General features: G+C 48.9%; 2 protein-coding genes across 3 annotated transcripts in view; one reads left to right on the top strand and one right to left on the bottom strand.

Moving 5' to 3' along the window:
- Nucleotides 1-10,621, bottom strand: part of LOC144164259 (nuclear exosome regulator NRDE2-like) — a 99,474-nt gene extending 88,853 nt beyond the window's left edge. Inside the window, exons 1-2 of the mRNA XM_077694775.1 lie at nucleotides 10,354-10,621; nucleotides 2,252-2,315 (exon numbers count right to left, since the gene is read on the bottom strand). Of these exons, the coding sequence (XP_077550901.1) occupies nucleotides 2,252-2,315; nucleotides 10,354-10,501 (212 nt within the window). The 5' untranslated portion in view covers nucleotides 10,502-10,621. The remainder of the gene's footprint in view (nucleotides 1-2,251; nucleotides 2,316-10,353) is intronic.
- A 155-nt stretch (nucleotides 10,622-10,776) lies between these two features.
- On the top strand, nucleotides 10,777-21,684 carry LOC144164260 (tubulin-specific chaperone C-like). Of its 2 annotated transcripts, none has more exons than XM_077694777.1 (4): nucleotides 10,777-11,006; nucleotides 13,181-13,394; nucleotides 18,043-18,233; nucleotides 19,895-21,684. In XM_077694777.1, the coding sequence occupies exons 2-4, from the start codon at nucleotides 13,248-13,250 to the stop codon at nucleotides 20,451-20,453; spliced, it is 897 nt and encodes a 298-aa protein (XP_077550903.1). In that variant the 5' UTR covers nucleotides 10,777-11,006; nucleotides 13,181-13,247; the 3' UTR covers nucleotides 20,454-21,684. The 2 variants fall into 2 exon arrangements, with proteins under 2 accessions (XP_077550903.1, XP_077550902.1); XM_077694776.1 differs by lacking the exon at nucleotides 10,777-11,006 and adding an exon at nucleotides 11,013-11,257.
- Nucleotides 21,685-22,390: the final 706 nt, after the last annotated feature.

Raw genomic sequence — 22,390 nt, 5'->3', positions numbered from 1 at the left:
GCCGACCGCTCGTTTTGAACGCGTGAGAGCCGCTGCTGCCATTGCTGTTATCAAGCGCGCAAGTGGAACGATTTCACGATTTGTGTGAACGCCGATAGAAAAGCCAGAATAATTAAAGGTGTCTATGCTTCCTGCGTCCGAAAAATCGTTGCTAAAAGCTTTAGCTCCATCTTGACATGGCGACGGGTGGGACGAAATTTCCGCTGTTTCGGTGTCGATTTCGTATCCGATTCTAACGCGCATGCGATTTTTCGACCTATTTTTCCGGAAATAAAGTGCGCGTTAGATTCGGGTAAGTACGGTACTTGGATGCACATTTTACAGAGACTCACTCACCCTTGAGTGACCTCGCGGCGTGGCACAGCCGTCATTTGTGCTAGGTTGACGGGCCCTCAAAAATCCAAAACTTGGTGTACACTGTTGATTTATATATTGAATCATAGCCAAGGATTGTAGAAACAATTCGTATATCTTAAAATACCTGAAATAATTTTTAGTCTCGGTAAAAGTGGCGATTTGTGTTTTTCGTATACTTTTCTAGGGGACCTTTTTCTGATTACTTGACGAATAAACTAAGTAATTGTGCCTTTAACAAAACTGCTGCTTTGTGTTTGGAAGAGCAATCTATAAGCTACAATTTCGTGCATAGCAAGGCTACGTGTGTCCAGTAGATCAAGACAAAAAAAAAACGTTTTGTGGAAGCACCTAAAATCGGCCGTTTTTCCGCCGTAACGAAAGAGTTAAAGGGCCGTGCAGACAATAACCGAATTTGTTTTATTCGAAAGATTTCGTGCTTCATAGTGCACCCAGCGCTTGTTCGGCAGCAAACGATGCCATATTCACTGAGAAATTAATTATAATTTTTATTCTTCCGCCAAATCATGTTTTCGTGATGTACACCATGAAGTCACAGGGACTTCCAGTGCGTCATTAGGCTCTGGAGCCTTGCTTACCAATCAGTCCTCCCAGATGGCGCTACCATACTGAGCTGGAGACCGTTGTCCATCGTTGCTTTGTTTTTGACCGTATCTGCACCTGGCTTGTTTGTGTTACGGTAGGTATTAATCGCTTCGTGAAACATGGGGTATCCTCGACAAACAGGGTCACGTAAGACAACGTCGCTTACGCTAATTGGCCAGTGTCGTGCAAGACGACTCCAAAACAGTAGACCAATGCGCAGCTAAACCAAGCATAGTGCGCCCAGTACGAACAGCATTGCGAATTGGTACTTCTAGTTCCGTAACTTTCATTTTTTACGCCAGCATTCTTACTGTTGGAAGATGAATATGCACTATACTTAGGTGCAAATAGCTCCTTCGGCAAGCTTAGAAGCCCTGCCTAACTTTCGTTTGCTTTTGCCGCCCTCCGCCAATCGCAGACATCATAGGTTCTGTTGCGGCAAATGAGCTAGTGGGTCGCTTGGCCATTCCCTTTTTCCCTAATTATGCAGCTTATTTGAGTGAAGTTTGTGTCAGAAGGGGCGTCAGCATGATTCTCACGGAGCAATCTTTCGAATGAACCAAACTTGTATTTTGTCCGCAGGGCCCCTCTAATGGAGACACAGCTACAAGTCTCGACTCCCACATCGCAATTAAAATGCCCCAAATGCAAAAGAAGCTTCCGAATCCCACTAGCGTCACTACATAAAGGCTTTTAGAGTATCGGCACTCTTTTCTCTCACTGTTATGTGCCGCCAGGATTCTCGTTGGTAAGTCGGCGCCAAGTGATATTTGTTTACATATGTGCGCAGCCATTTTGTTTCTGGGCGCCTCTCCCCTCTCTCTGCATGTGGACGCTTGAGCGGCCAGCCGCACTCTGCCCGTCACAACCGGCGGCGGTTTCTGATTGATTGTGGTGTTTAACGCGCCGACGCAACGCAGGCGATGAGGCGCGCTGTAGTGGAGGGCTCCGGATTAATTTTGACCACCTGAGGATCTTTAACGTGCTCCGAAATCTCGAACACACGGGCATTTTTGCTTTTCGCCTCCATCAGAAAAGCGGCCGCCGCGGCCGGGAATCGAACCCGCGACCTCGTGCTCGGCAGCGCAACGCCTTAGCCACTGAGCCACTGCAGCGGGTCAACCCGGCGGCGGTTTCGTTGGCAGAGATGGAAACACTGCAAGCCAGAAACAAAATGGCCACCAGACGCTTCCAGGTGCACGAAGTGGCAGTACCCAGGGATACGCGTAGCTTATTTCGTGACACTAATTCCCACAGTTCGCTGCGCGGCTGAAAATAATGCGTCCCTTACCTGAGGAGGTCTTGAAGAGACGGGTCGTAGCTGGCATTGCACAACCAGTCGGGAAGCTTCGAGGCTGGGTGGAGAGAGGAGGGAAAAGTATCCATCACTCATCTCTCAATTACAACAAAAATGTCCACATTCGACACTACCCTAAAAGATGCGTACGCCAAAAACGCAGAGTTGAAACATTTTTTTCCCATCTACACATGAAGAATTGGCAGAGGGGGTCGAACCCGAAATAAGCCACGCTTTAATATTCTCGCAAGAGAAGGAATACGGCTGTTTTGGAACTGTCATTGTGATAATATGTGTCGAGCGGTAAGAATAGTCCATAGATAAGAGAGGGTTGCTGCTTGGTTGGTGTGTGGGTGTATGTCATTGGCTGGTTTGAGCGTGTGATGGCTAGAAAGGGAAAATCCTTGCGCCTATAAGCAGTAGTGTGTTGTCAATAAAGAAACGAGTTGAAAGTCAGTGCGTGTCCTGTTTGTTTTTTGCCTACTCCTGTCTCCTTCGTTTCCCATCATGCAAGTCAACCTACTCCCACCAATTAGCTGCTCTGCTCCAGTTCCTGCCAGCAGCTCCTGGCATGACTCTGAAGGTGTTAAGCAGCAGTACTGCGTCCTTGCAGTACCGGGGTTTTTGGATCTCAGCGCTTCGGTGGTCTACCACCAGGAGGGGCTGTGACGAGGTTGTAAAAGGCGGGCTGTCCCTATCCGCACGCCTCGCGCGGATTATTTTTAGGACTGTCCGCACGCCTCGCGCGGATAATTTTTAAAACTGTCCGCACGCCTCGCGCGGATAATTTTCAAAACTGTCCGCACGCCTCGCGCGGATAACTTTTAAAATTGTCCGCACGCCTCGAGCCCGAATGCAGTGCCGTGTGCCAAGTTTCTTTTTCTTTGAGTTATTATGTTTCTTCCGCTCTCAACTTGGATGCTATCCGCGTGTTACGTTGTTGTGGCCGGTTACTTAACCCAAGTGCAGCGTCGGTCTGCTAACGCTCGGCTTCACGCTGCGTGCTGTCCTGAGCCAGCTCACGGGTGAAGCCGGCGTGCCAAGCCCTCGTCGGACGACGAGAAACGGCGACCACGACGACACCGATCCATCTCCTGAAGAATCGAGGACGAAGTTTGCCATCGTTCGTTCTGCACCTCCTCTCCTACAAGTCGCGTTGCCATCAGCAATAACATGCCACAATGTGCCAGAGATCACCACACGAACTAATGCCGTGCTGTGATATGGCGAATACAGTGGGGTGAAGATGACTGTGTGCATCGGGGCGTAGAGCTTGACGTACTGCCACATTCGGCTTGTGATTGCGGTGACGGCGTAGTACATGGTAAATGCGCGAATGCGCATTTACCATGCGCATGGTAATGCGCATTTACCATGCGCATGGTAAATACTGGAGGTATTTGTCATTGCCCAGAGGTTGTTGTCATTCATGTCAAGTACAATTAGAATGCAGTAGTTTTTAGTGGTATTATCCAAAAGGAGGGGTAGTAATGTGGAGTGATATGTGATTGTTAAGCGCATGATTATTGCATTTTATTGAGTTCAGGAATCACCACAGTTGAAACACCTTACATTATACAATTTCAATGTCGAGGCAGTGCTGTTGCGCAACTCACCATGCTTGTGATGTCGGCTTGTGAAATGAGAGAAGCCTTAGTAAAACTTTACTGAAGGAAATGCTGAAGATAAACTAATCTCTGAAATCCGCTTTCACGCGCTAACTTTTTTCTGCAAGCAGTTGAGCACAATAAGGTTTTTTAACAGCCTCATGTCGTTTTCAATTTTTTTTTGTGGATCATGCTCCTCACCTTCTCTTCCACAGATGTTAACTCCGGGTGGCTGCTGTTAGCCTGAACTGTAGTTTATGGCCTAGTTCTTAGGTGAAGCTGTGCATACATTTAGACAGTGTTTTTTGGGTGGAATCAGTGCAAACGAAACGAAGAGAGGAGAAGAAACATAAGGACGGCCGCTGGCCTAACAACTGATGTTACACATGCTGGATTTATCACGTAGCCATAGCTTTAGCCATGAAAACATTCTGGCTTTTGCACGCATGACAAACTGCCCCCTGCACTGTAACTAACCTGAAGTTGATATTGGAAAGTGTTCAGTATCTTTCAGCAAGCTACTTGATCAAAAATAGTACACTGGAACCTGCCAGAGGCAGCGAGTCATTACATAGTTTCAGTAAGCCTGCCAGTGCAGAAGGATCTAACATGGGGCCAAATGTGAAGAATATGCAAGATTTTTAAAGTGACAAATATTCAGTCTCATCTATATGCATTAAGTTGACTTAATTCCTGAGCCATATACTGGGTCTTTACAGTGACATTTTACCTGTTGTTCACGGGTAGTCGCAAGATTCTCCACACCACAGGAATACATGCGAGCAAGAAATGTCAGATTGCCTCTTGGGGAGTACGCAGAGAGTCCAGGACTGATAATTGAAAACCCCTGCCGTTGTCGCATAACGACTTCTGTTGAGCACTATTTGGCTTCCAAGTTTTTTCTACTCCTCCTACCCATTTCTTTCTTCCTTCACAGGTTGCCTTTTAGTGTAAAAACAGGGAGACCTAAAAGGGATTGAGAAGAAAGTGAGCAAAAGGGTAGAAATGGCGGTAAAGGAAAGGGCACTGAACAGTAATGATAGCGGGAACGGTGGAGTATATGCAGTGCAATCAGCAGTCCCTTTCACAGGCCAACAATCAATAGACTACCTTCACTGCACACACCGCCAATAATGGCCTTGGTGCCACAGCGAAGGATCAGCACCTTCCCCAGCCATAGGTCGGCCGGTCTAGACTGCCTTTGTGTGGGAGAATCTTCCTCCTGCTGGAAACAGTACAAGGCAGGGAGCAGATGTAGCAGGACATTAGAGGGCAGAGATTTTTGAGCTACAGAAGGCAACAGGACCTGATGACAGTTACTTGGCAAGGATTCACATAAGGCGAAGGGAAAGTGTGGTCGGCAAAGTGGTTACAAACATTCAGTCTGTGCTCTTGCAACTACTGTATAGAGATCTTGAACTGCGGCTGTAGATACCCTGGCAGACTCAAAGCATCATCCTGTTACTTCAAGTGCTTCACTGTGTTGATTGAACTAGCGTACACGTTATCTTGTGTTGTACAGTACTTACAGCATTGACAGCACAGCGTACGTCTTAGAGAATGAGTACAGGTGACTTCACGTCTGGATGGGTGAGGCTTGCAAAGGTTATTCACCCTCCTCTCAGTGGAATGGCTGCTTCTGTGTGCAACACAAAGTGGGCCTGAGAAATAGTAGCAATGGCTGTAAAACATCACAAGGGAAGGTGTGAGGAGGCTCGCCGTGAAAATGAATATAGCACCAAGGCCACTCGCAACTGGAGGAACATCGCTCTTTTTTGCTCTCATTTACAAAGTCCATGATAATGCTGAGCTGGGTGTGTTCCTGCACAAGGAAATAGACGGACACCAAAGCACTGCGACAGAGCGGATGGCTTAACTGTTAAAACCGTCATCTTGTGCCGTTACTGGGTCTAATTAGTCCAGGCAGGGCAGTCGCAGCTGCAGGAGGTGCACTTCTATGCAGACATGATACAAGTTTATTTTATTCGAAAGATTTCATGTTTTATAGTGCCCCCAGTGCTTGCACGGAAGCAAGTGATGCTTTGTTCGCTGCAAAATAATCAATTTAAGTTAAAATTTTGATTGTGAGTTTTAAAGACGTCTGCAACGACAACATAAGAGTGGGTCTTCAAGCTAAACTTGGTGTGAAGCGGAGACTTGCTTACTGTTAGTCAACCTAGATAGTGCCAGCATACCGTAGCGGGCCGTTTCCTGCCTTTGCTTTGCTTTTGACCATATTTGTACCTGGCTTGTTTTTGTTAAGGGAGAAAATAATCGTTCCGTGACACATGGTGCTCGCCCGACAAATATGGCCCGTAATACGCCGTTGCTTACACCAATCGGCCAATGTTGTCTGAGACAACCCCGAAGAGACGCAGTGCAGTGCAGCTAAAACAAGCACAGTGCGTGCAGTACACATCGGTACTTATACGTTTACATGTGCTTTCATAACTTCCACCGTTTATCCCACCATTCTTATTGCTATAAAAAGAATGTGCCCAAAATTTAAGCGCAAATAGCTTGTTCCCCAAACTTATAAGCTCTGCCTAATCTGTGTTTGCTTTTGCCGGCCTCAGCCAATCCCAGTGCTGGCGTGTATGACATCATGGGCTCTGCTGCGTGAAATGAGCTTGTGGGCCACACGCCCGTTCCCTTTTCTATAATTATATAGCTTATTTGAGTGACGTTTACGTTAAAAATCGTGTCAGTATGTATATAACGAGGCAACCTTTCGAGTGAACCAAACCTGCGTTTCTGCATAATGCACCCTTTAAGATTCCCGCTGATCCATGTCGCTGCCCGTGCAAGCATTGAGCCGCCGAATGCGCCAGCATGAAGGGCGTTGGCACAGAGAACACCCTGCACTGGACCACACCTCATTCGCGCATTTACCATGTACTACGCCGTCACCGCAATCACAAGCCGAATGTGGCAGTACGTCGAGCTCTACGCCCCGATGCACACAGTCATCTTCACCTCACTGTATTCGCCATATCACAGCACGGCATTAGTTCGTGTGGTGATCTCTGGCACATTGTTGCATGTTATTGCTGATGGCAACGCGACTTGTAGGAGAGGTGGTGGTGGTGGTGGCCCGAAAAATGGCGCATACCCACTTAGGGGGATTGGCCAAGAAGAGTTATGTTTTCATTACAATCAATCAAGGCAAAATAATGGAGCAGAAGAAAGAATTTGGTCTAGGTTAATGAGAGAGAGAAAACACGAGAAAAAAAAACAGAGAGAAGAATAGGAAATTTATAGTAAAAGTCAGCCTAATCGGGATGTTTTTAGCACTGCAGACGAGCTGTCTCCGAAATGAAGGAGTGGATGGCGTTGCACACGTCCCTATGGCATCGACCCAGCCTAGTCCCCCCAAACGACAAGAGCACCGGTACAGTTAAAGGCAGACCAAGACGTAGCAGGGGAATCTCCAGCAGCCTTCTCCGATGGTTAGCAAATCGGCGGCAAAGAAGAAAGAAATGCTCTACGGATTCAATTTCTTGGCAAAAGTGGCACAAAGGGGTGGTTATCAGATTTGCCCTGTATAAATACCAATTAAGGGGTGGCACACCACAACGAAAAGAAGTTATCAATACTTCGCACAAGCGAGTTTGGCATAAACTTCTCTCCCAGCGGTACCTGAGGTGTTCCAGTTCAGGAGAAGTGTTCAGACCATGGTCGGAGGCATCTTGATTAAACAGGTATTGGCGATAGCGTGCCAACAACACGCAAGAAAACGGGGGAAGAACCTCGACGATCGGTAAAGCCAAAGCTGTTTTAGCTAATATGTCAGCGGTTTCATTGAGGGTTAACCCACAGTGGCCGGGCAGCCAAACGAGCCGAATCTCCCACACATGAGTGGGGACGCAGGAATAAAAAGTTTTGGCAATAGGATGTAAGGTTTCTGAGGAGAGAGCCATGCACACGGACAAGGAGTCGGTGAGTAGCATCACGGAAGAATTCGCCGGATCAAGTTTCAGGATTGCAAGGAGTAGAGCAAGAAATTCTGCATGAAAAATGGGGATAAAATCTGGTAATCGCAATGAAAAAGACCAGTTCAACGTCGGAGAGAAAATGCCCACCCCAACCTTTTCGTCTTTTTTCGAAGCGTCAGTTGCAATGACCACGTGGGATGGGTATTCGGACTGGTGAGCCAGGAGAATGTTATTGAGTATGTTAGGCGGGAGAAGCTTAGCGTTTTTAGGGAAAATATAATCAAATGAAATCCTTACTACTGTGGATGGTGTCTGCAAGGCGGGAATTGAAAGGAGGGTGGTGTTTAATGGAGTAAGCAACGAATTGGCAAAAATGACCTGTGGGCGCCGGAGACGAGACCAATATATACCAAAAAAGGACCTTGCATGCTGAAGGAAAACAGCCTGTGGTCTGGCCAGCGGGGATTCAAAGAACTTTGCGAATGCATTAACGGTTAGGTATTTGAACCTGGAGTTCAGCGTTAGGACTCCGGCTTCTAAGTACAGCACTCTAATCGGGACGTAAGCGGGCAGGCCTAAGCAGCAGCGCAATGCTTGACGCTCGAGCTTCACCAAAGGCAGGAGCTTATAGGCAGCAGAGCCAGAGAACAAAACGCACCCAAATTCTAAGACTGGGCGAACATACATGCGGTAGATCATCAAGAGTGTATCTGCTCTCAGACCTGATCGCTTGTGGCTAAGGCCCCTCAAAAGAGCGACAGCGCGGGAGCCTTTCACTGCAATGTGCTCAATGTGGAGACGCCAAGTCAATTTACTGTCATATATAACTCCAAGGTATTTTAGTGAATCGACCTGCCGAATGGATTGGTGCCGATAGGATAACGAAATAGATATTGGGTCCGTAAGGGGGAACACGAGAATGGAAGTGCAGAAAGAGCGATGGCAAACTTCGTCCTCGATTCTTCAGGAGATGGATCGGTGTCGTCGTGGTCGCCGTTTCTCGTCGTCCGACGAGGGCTTGGCACGCCGGCTTCACCCGTGAGCTGGCTCAGGACAGCACGCAGCGTGAAGCCGAGCGTTAGCAGACAGTGTAGCAGACCGACGCTGCACTTGGGTTAAGTAACCGGCCACAACAACGTAACACGCGGATAGCATCCAAGTTGAGAGCGGAAGAATAACTCAAAGAAAAAGAAACTTGGCACACGGCACTGCATTCGGGCTCGAGGCGTGCGGACAATTTTAAAAGTTATCCGCGCGAGGCGTGCGGACAGTTTTGAAAATTATCCGCGCGAGGCGTGCGGACAGTTTTAAAAATTATCCGCGCGAGGCGTGCGGACAGTTTTAAAAATAATCCGCGCGAGGCGTGCGGATAGGGACAGCCTAAAAGGCGACGGCCCCTAAGGGTGACGCAGAGAGACGTGCACTCGTTGTGAGGGTAACGTAAGGACAAAGCAAGGGTTTATTCAAAATGGCGCCACCTTTCATAACTTCGTCACAGCCCCTTAATCGCAGACCACCGAAGCGCCGAGATACAAAAGCCCCACTACTACAGTCCTAATTGACCAGATTTAGAGGAAATCCTCAAGGTGGAGCAAGTTTCTGCAAAGGAAAGTTACAAAGGAAAGGAAAGCTACAAACGACTAGCCTCCTGGTTAGCTCAGTTGGTAGAGCGACTGCTGCGGTTAAGCGGTGGTCCCGGGTTCGAATCCTGGACCAGGACGAATTTTTCTTCACCTGCGAAGTTTCTGAGAAAGCTGTACAGCTTTCCTTTGAAGCCATACGACTACAGTCCTGTACCGCATTTCGGATTCAATGCATCAAACAGAATATCTGCTTTGACGAAGCGACTGCACACACGAGTTGGTACAGAACTAGTTTCCGTACCACCATATTCATTACCGGTGATTCCTTTCCAGCTCCATAGCATCCACCGTGTCACGAACTGCACTTTCTTTGACAGGACAAGACTGGCAACACAAAATTTTCATTCAGACAGAGCTTAAGATGCCCTAACTAAATGCTGTAATTACGGCACACCGAGCATAAGGCTGACCTGAACGCATCGCCAGCAATGAGGAACAACCAGCACAACTTGTTTGCACTGTCCCGTGGATAAACGCATAGCAGAACGCATTTCCATTGACGAAAACCACTAGCGCGCTACGATAGTGGGCCCGCGCATTTCAACATGGAATGAAGGTAATGTGAACAACGTCGCCCCGGCTTCAAGCGAGGGGACCGCACGACCGTACCCGGCGCCCGTCAAACTGGTACGTAAACCATGATGCGCAACAGGCTGCTTGAGATTGTGGGCAACGTTACGAGCATGCTGGCTACAGCATAGTTTTAAGCACAGGCAAACGTCTGCAATGCTGCGTATTACTTGGGCGCAGCGCTCCAGCCGAGAACGTAATCGTGACGATTTGTGCAAGAATGGGCGCAAACCGACAGCGATCATTTCGGCTACGCAAAAACAAAAGCTTGGTCGGCTTAGTTGTATGAGCTGCGATGTTACAGCAACTACTCCTGTACAAATAACGACGACGAGACCAACTTTCTGGAGATGCGGCGTCTCCGGAAGGCGGTTGCTGCTCCGATGTTGAAGCAGCGAAAGCCGGGAACAGGGCAGGCTTGGCAGCGTTCTCCGGTGACGACAGCTTCGGAGCGGCGTACGCTGGAAACAGGGAAGGACCCTGCGCCATCGCAGCTTTTCTGTCAAAGCTGACGGGGCGAAAATTGGGTGTAAAAGTTTCTAAAACATCAGCAGTTAGCAAACGGCACTTGCAAAGTTGCGCGCCGCCATGATGAACGATCGAAGCGCCCACTAGTGTGACGCCAACTACTAAAGAAAAGCTGCTCCTGCTCTTGAAAACTTTTGTAGATAAACAAACTTAACAAAAAAGCGTTTATACGTAAAAAAAAAACTTGCTGATAAGACTGACGGTTCCGAAAATTCAATGCAACTTAGCGCAATCCCCGTATGCCCATGTGTATCGTCTGCTCCAGAGATGTCTGCTCAGGTAGATGACAGGGTTCCGAATGTTAAGGGACCGTCGTCGGTGGTTTGATTCGTTTACGGTTAGCGAATTTTGATGTGCTTTATTAGGCTAGAGCGAAAACTCCAGTAATTCCAAAGACAACTACCCTGAGTGCAACACCTAGCGGTAACTGAGCCAAACTGGGTGACAGTTTTCGGCGATTCTCCGTGTGAGTCAGCAATGGTGGCCACCTCTAATGTCTTGTCTAGTGCCTAGGAAGAGTAGCTGTGGGCGCTGCAACTACAATTTGCGTGGGAAGAGTTAAAAAAGGGTTGAAATATATATCTCTCAAGTGTCAGCCGGGGCTTGCTTTGGTGACCGAAGACGTAAGGGCAGCTCGTACAAGTGTGCGTTTTCAGAACACAGCGATATTCAACTGTCGCTGGGCTGCACCGGTCTGCCTTCATCGGTTATCTCGGCGTAAGTGGCAAATGCTTCTGTCACTCGCCCTGGCGTTTTGTTTTCTTTTAAGCATAACAAGTGTGACTCCCGCATCCATACGGCCGTTTTCCCGCGAAACGCAGGCCTGCGTGCAGGGAAGAAAACGGACAAAACACGTAATGAGCAGCGCTGCTTCGCATGTTTCGCATTTCCACGTGGGCGTGCGTGTTGGAGTCGCCCGATCGAGTTAAATGTGTTTAATGTTCATTGCTGGTGTTTTGTTCTTTTGCCTCAGTTAACCACTCGGAATGTTTGGCCGATGCCAATGGTTTTAGATTAGCTAAAAACGTTTGGCGAAGCCTTTGTTGCTGTCGCCAAAAATTCGTCACGGTGTATATGCTGCCTTCGTAAACGCGACTCCCTAGACGCGGCTGAGGATCCGTTGACCTCCCTGGTCAGTTACGTCAGCATTGCTGAAATATGATCTAGGTGAATCAAGTAATGTTAACTATAATTGAACCACGATTTGCCAAGTTCAAGAAATATGGAAAAAAAAAAAACTGGAAGATGAAATTGGACCTGTCCGAACCACCATTGGACCAATTGGAACACTTTCGGTTGCTTCGGTGGTGTTTTGGGCAGGGCCAATTGGACTTCCATTAATTTTTTTTTACTATACATAGCATTTTTCTTTTTTTTTGCTCTGTTTTCTGATTACATAGGTAAGAATGGGCGCATCCCAGTTTTGTTTTAAATTACTTCCCATCACACAATCAGTTTTGGAAACAGGCTAATGCTCATGGTGGATATATCAATTACGCACTGTCCTTGCTTGTGTCTGGTTCCCCCACCCAACTGGCACCAACTTACCGGGGTGCATCAAATGTGAGAAGTCCTGATGACACAACAGCCCCCACCAATGAATGCACCGATAAGACCTTTTCTCAGGGCTCTCAAAGTCGTTGCTCCAGAAGTCAAATAGGCAAATTCAAGAAAACAACAGAGCACACAGCCTTTGGTACTTGCTGCTGTGGATGTCAGGTTTAGATGCCCACGTGCAGACTTCTCAGGGTCGCAACTTGCCTCTTGCCTGCAGCAGTGCAGTGGTGTTGAAATGCTCCACTAAAAAAAATACACAGTTGCCTCACTGTTTTTTCGGACTCCGAATATTCGAACTCGGTGGATTATTAGGACTTTTCTGAGGAACTGTCAGTTGTCACATAGGACTGCTCTTTTATCCGCACTATTTTTCGTCCCCCTCCAGGTCCGAAAAATTGGCCAGCTACTGTATATACAGCATTGCCTGATCCACTAAGCTTGCATCTAATGTTGGCCCATACTCTCAGACGTGTACAAGAGCAGCTAGCGCACGCAGAGCTTTCGAACCGGGCAACCCGCAGGCGACAGCCGATGTATGGGGGGCTGTGTGCTTCGTTTTTCGTACTTCTTTGTATCCCGGCCCCCTTGTGCCGTCGCAGTGTGAAAATGGCTGCCTGTGCGCATGGTAACCGTGACAGACACAGCCAAGGCTACAGACACTGCCCAGGAAAATGCGGTCTCTGCCTCAAAGACCAAGATAGCGGGCGTCAAACATTTAACATGGTCCTGCGAATTGCTTGAACCTCTGCCCAGCCAGCATGCCAAAGCCGCTGCGACCTCCTCCCAGGGGTAGACCACCAACCCTCTCTGCTCAGTCGGTGACACTAGCTGTGTTGCCTGTCAGCAGTAGTCAGGCCTCGCGCTCCTCTCTTCCCCACATGGGCTGATGCGTCTCCACCACCCTAGTCATTTGAGGAGCACGATAGTATGCTAGATGGGCAGCCATTTGGATACGGATTCCTGCAGACAGGCACTGATGTGCGTTCTCCACTTCTAATCGTGCGCACCGTGGCGCACAGTGACCCCACGTGACGTTCAAGGGATGTAAGCCACTGTGGCAGTGACTTCTTGCTTCCTCCGCAGTGTTTCCAGGCAGCAGGGAGGCCAGTGTCGACGACCGCAGGACCTGGGGTGTCGGGGAGAGCGAGCCATGGGTGCCACAGAGGAGGCCGGGGCTGCCGTGACCCGGGACGGCCTCTTGAACCAGTTCGGCCAGGCACGGGGTCAGCTGCAGAGGCTGCTGGAAGAGTCCAGCCCCGAGTTGGCAGAGGCGGAGAGGCAGTTGCACGAGCTGCAGGTCAGCATTGAGTTGCACCCCCGCCGACACAAACCACTGGTCCTTCCAGCACGTTGGTGTAGTGCTTCAAAGCACCACACCAAGCCCAAGCATCGTTCATTCTTGGGGTTGGGGTGTCTTCGTGTAGGACATTCGTTGTTGTTGATCTTTTTGCTTGGCACATGCCCACTTGGGGGGATTGGCCAGGATCGGGAGCTTTGAGAGGTAGTGTGCCCACTTGACAAAACTACCCGCCGCGGTGGCTCAGTGGCTAAGGTGTTGCGCTGCTGAGCACGAGGTCGCGGGTTCGATTCCCGGCCGCGGCGGCCGCTTTTCTGATGGAGGCGAAAGGCAAAAACGCCTGTGTGTACGAGATTTCGGCGCACGTTAAAGATCCCCAGGTGGTCAAAATTAATCCGGAGCCCTCCACTACGGCGCGCCTCATCGCCTGCGTTGCGTCGGCGCGTTAAACCCTAGAATCAATCACTTGACAAAACTATACTTTCGAAAACAAATAAGTTGGGTGAAGAACAAACGCACCAGAATTTGAGAATTGCTAGAAGAAAAGGTTGGACAATGCGACAAGGTGGACAGAAATGCAAAGCTAACTTTTTTTTTGGCACTACGCGAATAAAGTCGCGGAGAGCAGCTAAGAGGTTAGGGGCCTGGTCTCGGAAACGTACCAAATTTGCACGATTCTAAAACGCCCCCCAAATTGCAATGCTCAGGTAAATCTACTCGCAAAAATTTGTTGAGAAATTTTTTTTGACGCTGATTTTACTAAAAGAACGTGACACCACATACTTGGCCGAGTGAATTTTATTTGACACAGGCTCCTGTGGCAGCAAAAATTTCTTTTAGCTTGTGAGCTTCCTTGTCCATATCCTGCGGGCATTAAAGCGTCATAACGGAACATTGAAAGCCTTTGCTATTTCAAGCTCTTTGACCTTTCTAATTTCAAATGGGCACGTGGTTCAGTCGTTGCTCGACGCCTTGCGAGAAAATTCCCCTCTTCTTTGTTTATGCCAACGGTAGTATCATGCCTCTGGCACACCCAGTGTGTGTTATTCTGCTCAGTTCCGGTTGTTCGACTAGTAAAGTTACCTTGCGCTTGAAGGATGCCTCAGGGTGGTTTCTACTGAGAGCCATAACACCTCACGCGAGGTGCTGGTTGCAGCAGTAACAACATGTGCAACAGCTGGCAGTGGTATGCCCATCGAGGAATGGTGTGCCGAAATTCACTTGCGTGGTGTTAGCATATTGAGTGGATTAGATTGAGTTGGATTTGGGGAAGGGTTACCGTATTTACCCAATTCTAACGCACACTTTTTTCCGTAAGAATAGCCCGAAAATACGCATGCGCGTTAGAATCGGGTACAAAACCGAAACTGCCGAAAAAGCGGAAATTTTGTCCCACCCATCGCCATCTGAAGATGGCGCCAAACCTTTTAGCAACGATTTTTGAGACGCTGGAAGCATAGGCGCCTAGGCTTTTCTATCGGCATTCTCACAAATCGTCAAATCGCTCCACTTGCGCGCTTGATAACAGCAATGGCAGAAGCGGCTCTCACGCGTTCAAAACGAGTGGTCGGCTGAAACGTGCGCCTCTGGAGAAGCTCGCGGGATGGGCGTGCGAAGCGTGGGCCACGATCCCATCGACCATGGTTGAACATCCGTTCAGAAGTGTGGCATCGCGAATGCGCTTGACGGCACCGAGGGTGAGATGTTGCGGTCAGCGGAGAGCGACGAGGAGTGAGATTACTTTGGGAAATAAAGCGCCCATTTCTCTCGCATTTGTTTGTCTGGGTCACAAAGTTCCATGCGGGTTACAATCGGAGGTGCAAGTTTTTTTGGTTTTTTTGCCAGGAAAATGGGTGTGCGTTAGAATCGGGTAAGTACGGTAGTGGCCATGGCGGTGCTGGTGACCACTTCAAAGCCAGTTTCAGTTTTGAGGCCTATTGTGATGCCCACACAAGTATGAAGGCTATTTTTAGCGAGAAAAGGTGCGCGCTTAAATCATGCTAATACTCTATGCTTAGACAGCTGTAACCACATTTCCGTGAGTGAATCCCAACGGTACGTCCCAGTTGTAAGTGCGAGTTGCTTCGGAGTGGTTTTCGTTTCCAGAAGCTAAATATATCGTGTTTGCAGGGCCGCTGAGCGAAGGCTAAAACCTTCAATATTCATTCAGAATGCAGCATTAAAAGTATCAGGATTTAGCACATGTAAATGTTGTTACACGAATACAATAGCAAAGCAGCGCTGTTCTACCTTGTAGGTAGTTCTGCCTACCGAGGGGGGTTCAGGCAACGGCCTCGTCAAAACATCACACACAGAACATTGCAAGAGGAACAATTGCGCTTTACTCAAGCAATGGAAAATGAAATATAAATGGAACAGGGGATACAATCAACCAAGCACATAACAAAAGCACTTCAGGGTCCCAGGGCTTACGGTACGGCGGGACGAACGGCGGGCCTTGCTGACGTGCGTCTTCTTCGAGGTGGCTGACGGCGGTGGCTTCTCTCTTGTGACCGGCGGCGCTCCCGGCCGGCAACTCCCCCCGCTACCAAGCACCGCTGCCCTTATCTAGCGTGCCCAAAGATGTGCCACGCCCCCCCTCCATCGCACAGTCTTTCTGCCGTGTGTTCCCAGATGGCAGGAGAGGTGGCGCGCGGCAGTTTGAAACGGGGTAACGTGGGCGCTCACAGGGGGGAATCCCCACAACCTGCACAAGAATGATTCATGGAGAGAGAGGAACCCGCCGCGGTGGCTCAGTGGCTAAGGCGTTGCGCTGCTGAGCACGAGGTCGCGGGTTTGATTCCCAGCCGCAGCAGCCGCTTTTCTGATGGAGGCAAAAAGCAAAAGCGCCCGTGTGTACGAGACTTCGGCGCACGTTAAACATCCCTGGGTAGTCAAAATTAATCCGGAGCCCTCCACTATGGCGCACCTCATCGCCTGCGTTGCTTCGGCACGTTAAACCCTACAATCAATCAATCAATCAACCAATCATGGTGGCATAGTGTACAGCCAACACTGTGTAAGAATGCCCATCTGCAGCTTCCCCCCAAAATGGGCTCTTTAAGGGAACCGCCGAATCAACTGAGTTCTCCTACTTACCTTCACAGCCTGTGTCCTGTACTCCTACAGGTTGGGGACCGTGACTTCCAAGCAGGGCTTTGGTGTCATACCTGGTGATGCAAGCTGTCGGTCAACAGGGAAAATGTTTCGCTGGGATGCTATGCATGCCTTGGTTTTTGCATATTGCGTGCCTGGATGGATTAGCATAGACAGAAAGTTTTTCGCACCCAAATGCCAGTGTTTTGTGTCTTCTTCTTGGTCGGCTCCTGGTACGACGTTATGGCCAGTGTTTTTCCTGCCCAGCTTGGAGGGCTTCCCAAGTGACGTTTTACCTGGTGTCCTTCACATCTAAGGACACACACACACAGAGACCACCAGGTGCTCCTTTATGTGTGGTCGGGGCAGTGTAATGGCACGCCCATTGTGGTGGTGGGTGATTTCAACGTGGCCGTCTCACTGCCCGATGCAATTTCACTGCTCTCCTCCGTCGCCGAGTGGTTTCGGTGAGTGTGTTACACGGACAGTGCGATGCCGACGACGTGGCAGGGAAAAGCACAGCCCCGTGCCGGTCCCCTGGAGTAAAACTCCAGCCCTTCCAAGTTTCATTCAGCTCACTTAGTAGGAAGTATTCTCAATCCAAACTGCAAACAAATGCATTTTGTTTCGCACACTCTGCTCACTACACCTAGCGTCCCAGTTCATGCTTCTTTGCAGAATGTGAGGGTGCTGAATGTTTATTTGCATTTCCGCCAGGATTTAGCGTGTAGAACGAATGTGGTAAATGGAAGGAGGTTGTCCTGCAGTGCAAGCCTCACAGCCACCTGCCCGTTCATGTCATAACTGAATATGACACGTATGTACGGATGTTACAGCCTGCCAGTGTCCCCGACGCACGAGTTGCTCCCTGGGTATCCTACGTAGCAGCATTGTTTTGCATGAAATGCATTCCATCAAAAGTTGCTATGAACAGCGATGCATTTGTTCACATCACCCGAAGTCATAAGAGCATTCCTGAGCTGTAGCAGAAGTTTCTGTGTATTGGGTGCTACGTGAATACCACACCCCTGCTGTGCCCTTAAAGGGATACTGAACCAGAATTTCTTCCCTTCTGTTCGAACTAAGGCATCTTTAGGAAGTTGTTGGCACCCATTCTGGCGGCAGAGCATATTGTTTTGTACCCAGAATTTCGTAACTCTCCCATTTCCCGCCTTTTCCGCAGCAACGACATTGGGAAGGAAATTACTTCTTGGGTGTGGCCAGTGGGCAGTTTCTAACCCAAAAGCATTCCAGTATCCAGGCGATGCGATCCAATAGGGAATGAAGAACCCCCTGTATTTTGTAAACTCACTATTGGCGACGTTATACGCAGTCGGCCTGGAAGCGGATGGGGGGTACTACATGTCTCTTGATTGGCGTGTTACTACCTCCCTTACTGATTGAAATTTTGGGGCGAAACTTGCAACAATGAAATCGGCTTGTGAAATGCTGGCTCTAACCACGATTTCTTCAGAAACGCCTCCGCATTTTCACTGTTTGTGATCCCCAAGTCGTCCCTCGACCCGTGCCCCTCCTCTCTGCCTCCTCGCAGCTGATGGTGCGGGAAGTGGCCTGCCACCTTCCCCCGGCCAACGTCCGCATGGTCCAGGAGCAGTTTGGCGCCCTGCGGGTTCGGGTGGACGACGTCCGCGAGAGGCTGAGGCCGCGCCAGCGCTTCGCCTTCCGGGCAGGCCGCCAGAGGCCGGCCTCCGGCAAGTGGCAGCAGGAGGGCGACAGCACCAGGTGGGGGGCACCCTGCGTTCCACTCTACTTTGGTGGTGGCTGTACTGTTTGTTGCTGGGCTCTCCTAAAGGGGCTGTGAAGACAACGTACAAGATTTGGTCACTAGAAAGAGTGCTTTGCCTTGATGAGAGTAATGCCAACTTCATATTAAGCAAACTTGAAACGAGTGATGGGGTGGTATTAGGGGAAACAAATGAGACAGCGGCGACTCCCCGGCCAATCTCTGGTGAATTCTCTACGAGGTCGTAAAATCTTCTTTTGTGCATTTCGCTACTGCTGCCCTAAGCCACTGCCAAGAAGCCTGATGGGACGATGGCAGTGGAGCCTCTCCCCCCGTTTCAATGTACCGCTGCAAGGCTAACACACAGTTGACACTCTTATAACCACGTTTTCAGTGCTCAATGATATTACACCACTCCTGCACATATCACGTCACTCCAGTGCAAAATTTGAGTTCTTCCACATTGATCATAATTTTTTTCGCTTTTAAAAAAATGCCGTGCATGGCTTCAACGGGGTCAAGTGAGTTACCAAGGGCTTGAAATTGAACAGAGTTGTATTTTGTCGTTGTAGCCTCCTGGAGCAGGTTTTGTTCGAGTGACGGGAAATACAGAGTGCTTCAAAGATACCTTGTACATGTGGCCTTGTTTGTGCGTGGTTCGATTACAGTGAGGCTCCACTCAAGATGTGGGATTGTTGCAGGCACTGCATCCTACTCTGTGTTGCAAATGTTGCGTGCATAACGTACTCCACCTATCTGAAAATGTTATTACAGTAGACTCTTGATGAAGGGAACTTCAAGGGACCAGAAAAATTAGTTCCGTTTAACGGGAGTTCCGTTAGTACTGAGAGAGATGTTCTAAGGTGAAAATTTATGTGGCTACGCAGTCGTAATGGCATTTCATGGAACTCTAAGCACTAGAAGGTGAATGCACGTGAATGTTTTTTAGAAAGCAAAAAACTTCTAGAGGCATAGGCACAGCATTCACAAAGTTGATTTGATTTGGCAACAATGAGTCGCTGTGCACTACAAAATGTGTCAATTATTTTTGTTTGAGTCCTTGCAACTGCATCTTCACAGAGGCTAGAGGCCTCAACTTTGCGAGTGCTTACGAGCCACCGAATTTAGAAGATGGCAACGTGGTAATGAAGGACGAATAGCACGACGATGGCACGGACGAGGCGACAGGAGGTGAGCCCTGTAGCCTCGGTGTCTAGAATCGAGACCGAACGACTGGAACAAGAACTGCGATGTTGCATTCGTTGCGCTAACACGGCCAACCACTTACGAGACAAGGCTTACGAGGCCAACGAGGCTAAAAAAGCATGGAGGAAGAAAAAAAAAAAAAACAAGAACGAAACAGCCGGGACCGTAGAAAGCTGATTCTCATGCCAGTGGATTTCACAAGAAGTTCCATTTCTGGTTCCGTTTACACGGTGATGCGGAAATTTTAGTTACGATTACCAAGAGTTTTTTTTACGTTATCTGAATACAAAACCAACCAAATTCCAGGCAACTGTTCCGTTTAAGTGGTAATTCCGTTTAAGCGATTTCCGTTTATCGATATTCTACTGTAATTGGTTTTTGAGGGTGTCAAAATTCACGCCCTAGTCATGGTTTGGCGGTTTGTCACTGCACACTCTTTCCCCCCCTCACGCAGTGCCCAGCACCAAGCGGAAGCCAAAGGAGCTGTGAACGCTGCCCTGAAGAACACGGCCACCGACGCCACTACGGTGGGCTTCCGCGACCGTTCAGGCGAGGCTCTCGAGCTGGAAGGGGTGGAGGGCAAGGACGTCGAGCTGGACTCCCTGGTCGACTGCGAGGTGTCCATTCGCAGCTGCCTGGCCACCCTGTTTGCCCGGCGGCTGCGCAACTGCCGAATCCGCTGTGGCCCCGTCGCCGCCTCGGTGTTCGTGGAAGGGTGCGAGGGGTGCACGGTGCGCGTGGCCTGCCAGCAGCTGCGGGTGCATGACACCCGGCGCTGCGAGTTCCTCGTCCACATCCAGGCACGCTCCATCATCGAGGACTCGACGGAGCTCGTGTTCGGGCCGTACGACTGCGTGTACGAGGGCAGCGAAAGGGACTGGCAGGCTTCGGGGTTGAACAGGGCCGGAGTGAACAACTGGGCCCTGGTGGACGATTTCAACTGGCTGGCCACTGACCGGCCGTCGCCCAACTGGCGGACCGTCGGCCAGACGGCGGTCGACGTCAAGCAGTAGATTTGTTTTGTTTATTTATGACGTTATTGTAGTACTTCATCACTAATCTTAATAAGCTCGTTTTTCGAACACGTGCCTTCTTGACATGTCTAGCAGAGTTGTTCAGTATAAAGAGTTGCAAAATTCCACTTCCAAATCCAGGCTGCGAGAGCAACCCTGCGTCATTGAAGCTGCTAGGCAAGTGAATTTATGCAGTACCTAAAGAACAAGAAATGAGCGCTGCTAAACATTACTACTTATTAACATAACCGAATAGAATACAGCTTGCTTTTCAAACTGGGCAGCTTTAATCTGGTGTACATGGATTAACTCGTTCCCAGTACTGTAGAACCAATTTTGTGACTGACCTCACTCTCCATAGAAGACAAGGCGGGTTGTGCTAGCATTCCTTACTTATGTGTGGAGCACAATGAGGGTTGAAATGGGATCATGACGACCCCCACACTGCTGTGATGTAATCAAGTTCATACCTGCTAGCTCTTGAACACCATGTTTGTGTAATGTTGTGATGAATTGACATCTCAATATGCTTTGTGTGCAAAAGTGTGCCAGTGCACTTCAGGCAGGGAGCACCACTGTCAGTTTTAATGAGACTTTGCCGTGGGCCACGCTAGGCTTAGGACACTCGTTCAGAATTAAAGGTAACATTTACCAAAGACTTAAAGGAGCCATGAAGAGAAAACACACGTTTGTTTCATTCAAAAGATTGCCTCGTTAGAATCATACTGACACCATTTTTAATGTGAGCTTCGCTCAAATAAGCTACATAATTAGGAAAAAAGGGAATGGCCATGCGACCCACTAGCTCGTTTCCCGCAACAGAACCTATGATGTCACATGTGACAGCTCTGAGATTGGCGGAGGGCGGAAAAAGCAAACGCAAATTAGGCAGAGCTTATAAGCTTGCCGAACAAGCTATTTGCGCTTAAATTTAGGGCACATTGTCTTAAAAGCTGTAAGAATGGTGTAACAAACAGTGTAAGTTATGAAGGCACACGTAAACATAGAAGTACTGATGCGTACTGCTGTTGGTACTGCGCACAGTATGCTTGTTTAGGTGCACAGAACTGCGGGGCTTTGGGTTTGTCTCAGACGAGACTGGCCGATTGATTGACGCAATGGTGTCTTACGTAATCATACTTGTGGAGCGAGCACTATGTTTCACGAAACAGTTTTCTCCCAGAACAAAAACAACCCAGATTTAAATACGGTCAAAAAAAAAAAAACCAAAGGCAAAAAATAGTATGCCACGGTATGGTGCCGCCATCTAGGTTCAGTAACGTAAACAAACGTGAGAGTACCTCGATGCCAGGATACCAGCGCTGCCGTACAGGGTGGAGACACCCTTTGAACGGTACCGTGCGGCTGCAATTAGGTCAACGTGCTCAACGCGTTGTTCTTTTCGTTTCCCATGAGACCCAGCAACACAAAACAGACAAGATGATTCAAACTTCGCCAGTTAACCGCGTTGTGGCAATAATTTTAGCGGGGTTTTGATGCAATGACTTGCTTCAGCAGCGAGCGAGGAACCAAAATGGCGGCGCCAGCGTATACGTGTCTCCGCCCTGTACGGCGGACGCGTGAATCAAGGGGCCCTAGGCTGCAGAGCGGTCGGTTCCTGTGATGTCATTACAGACCACGAAAACATGCGATTTAGCGGGAAAATCAAAATTTTAACTGAAATTGATTAATTTCTCAGTGAATAAAGCATCGTTTGCATTCAGGCAAGCGTTGGAGGAACTATAAAACACGAAATCTTTCGAATAACACAAAATTGTATTTTGTCTTCATGGCTCAACAACCGTAGCTAAAACTTTGGTTTCTGCTACTCAAGCTCGAGGGTCACTGAAGCAGTAGGTGTGTGCAACCACTTCTGCTCGAGGTTGGTGAGTAAGGTATCAATATTGCAGCTATACACACTAACGATTCCTCTTGTT

This window comes from Haemaphysalis longicornis, unplaced genomic scaffold (genome assembly GCF_048455015.1).
Source record: "Haemaphysalis longicornis isolate Haplotype H1 unplaced genomic scaffold, Haemaphysalis longicornis Haplotype H1 scaffold_13, whole genome shotgun sequence".
In the NCBI taxonomy this organism is placed as follows: domain Eukaryota; kingdom Metazoa; phylum Arthropoda; class Arachnida; order Ixodida; family Ixodidae; genus Haemaphysalis; species Haemaphysalis longicornis.
Note: the sequence above shows the minus strand (reverse complement) of the source record. Positions and strands in the feature narration are given on the sequence as shown.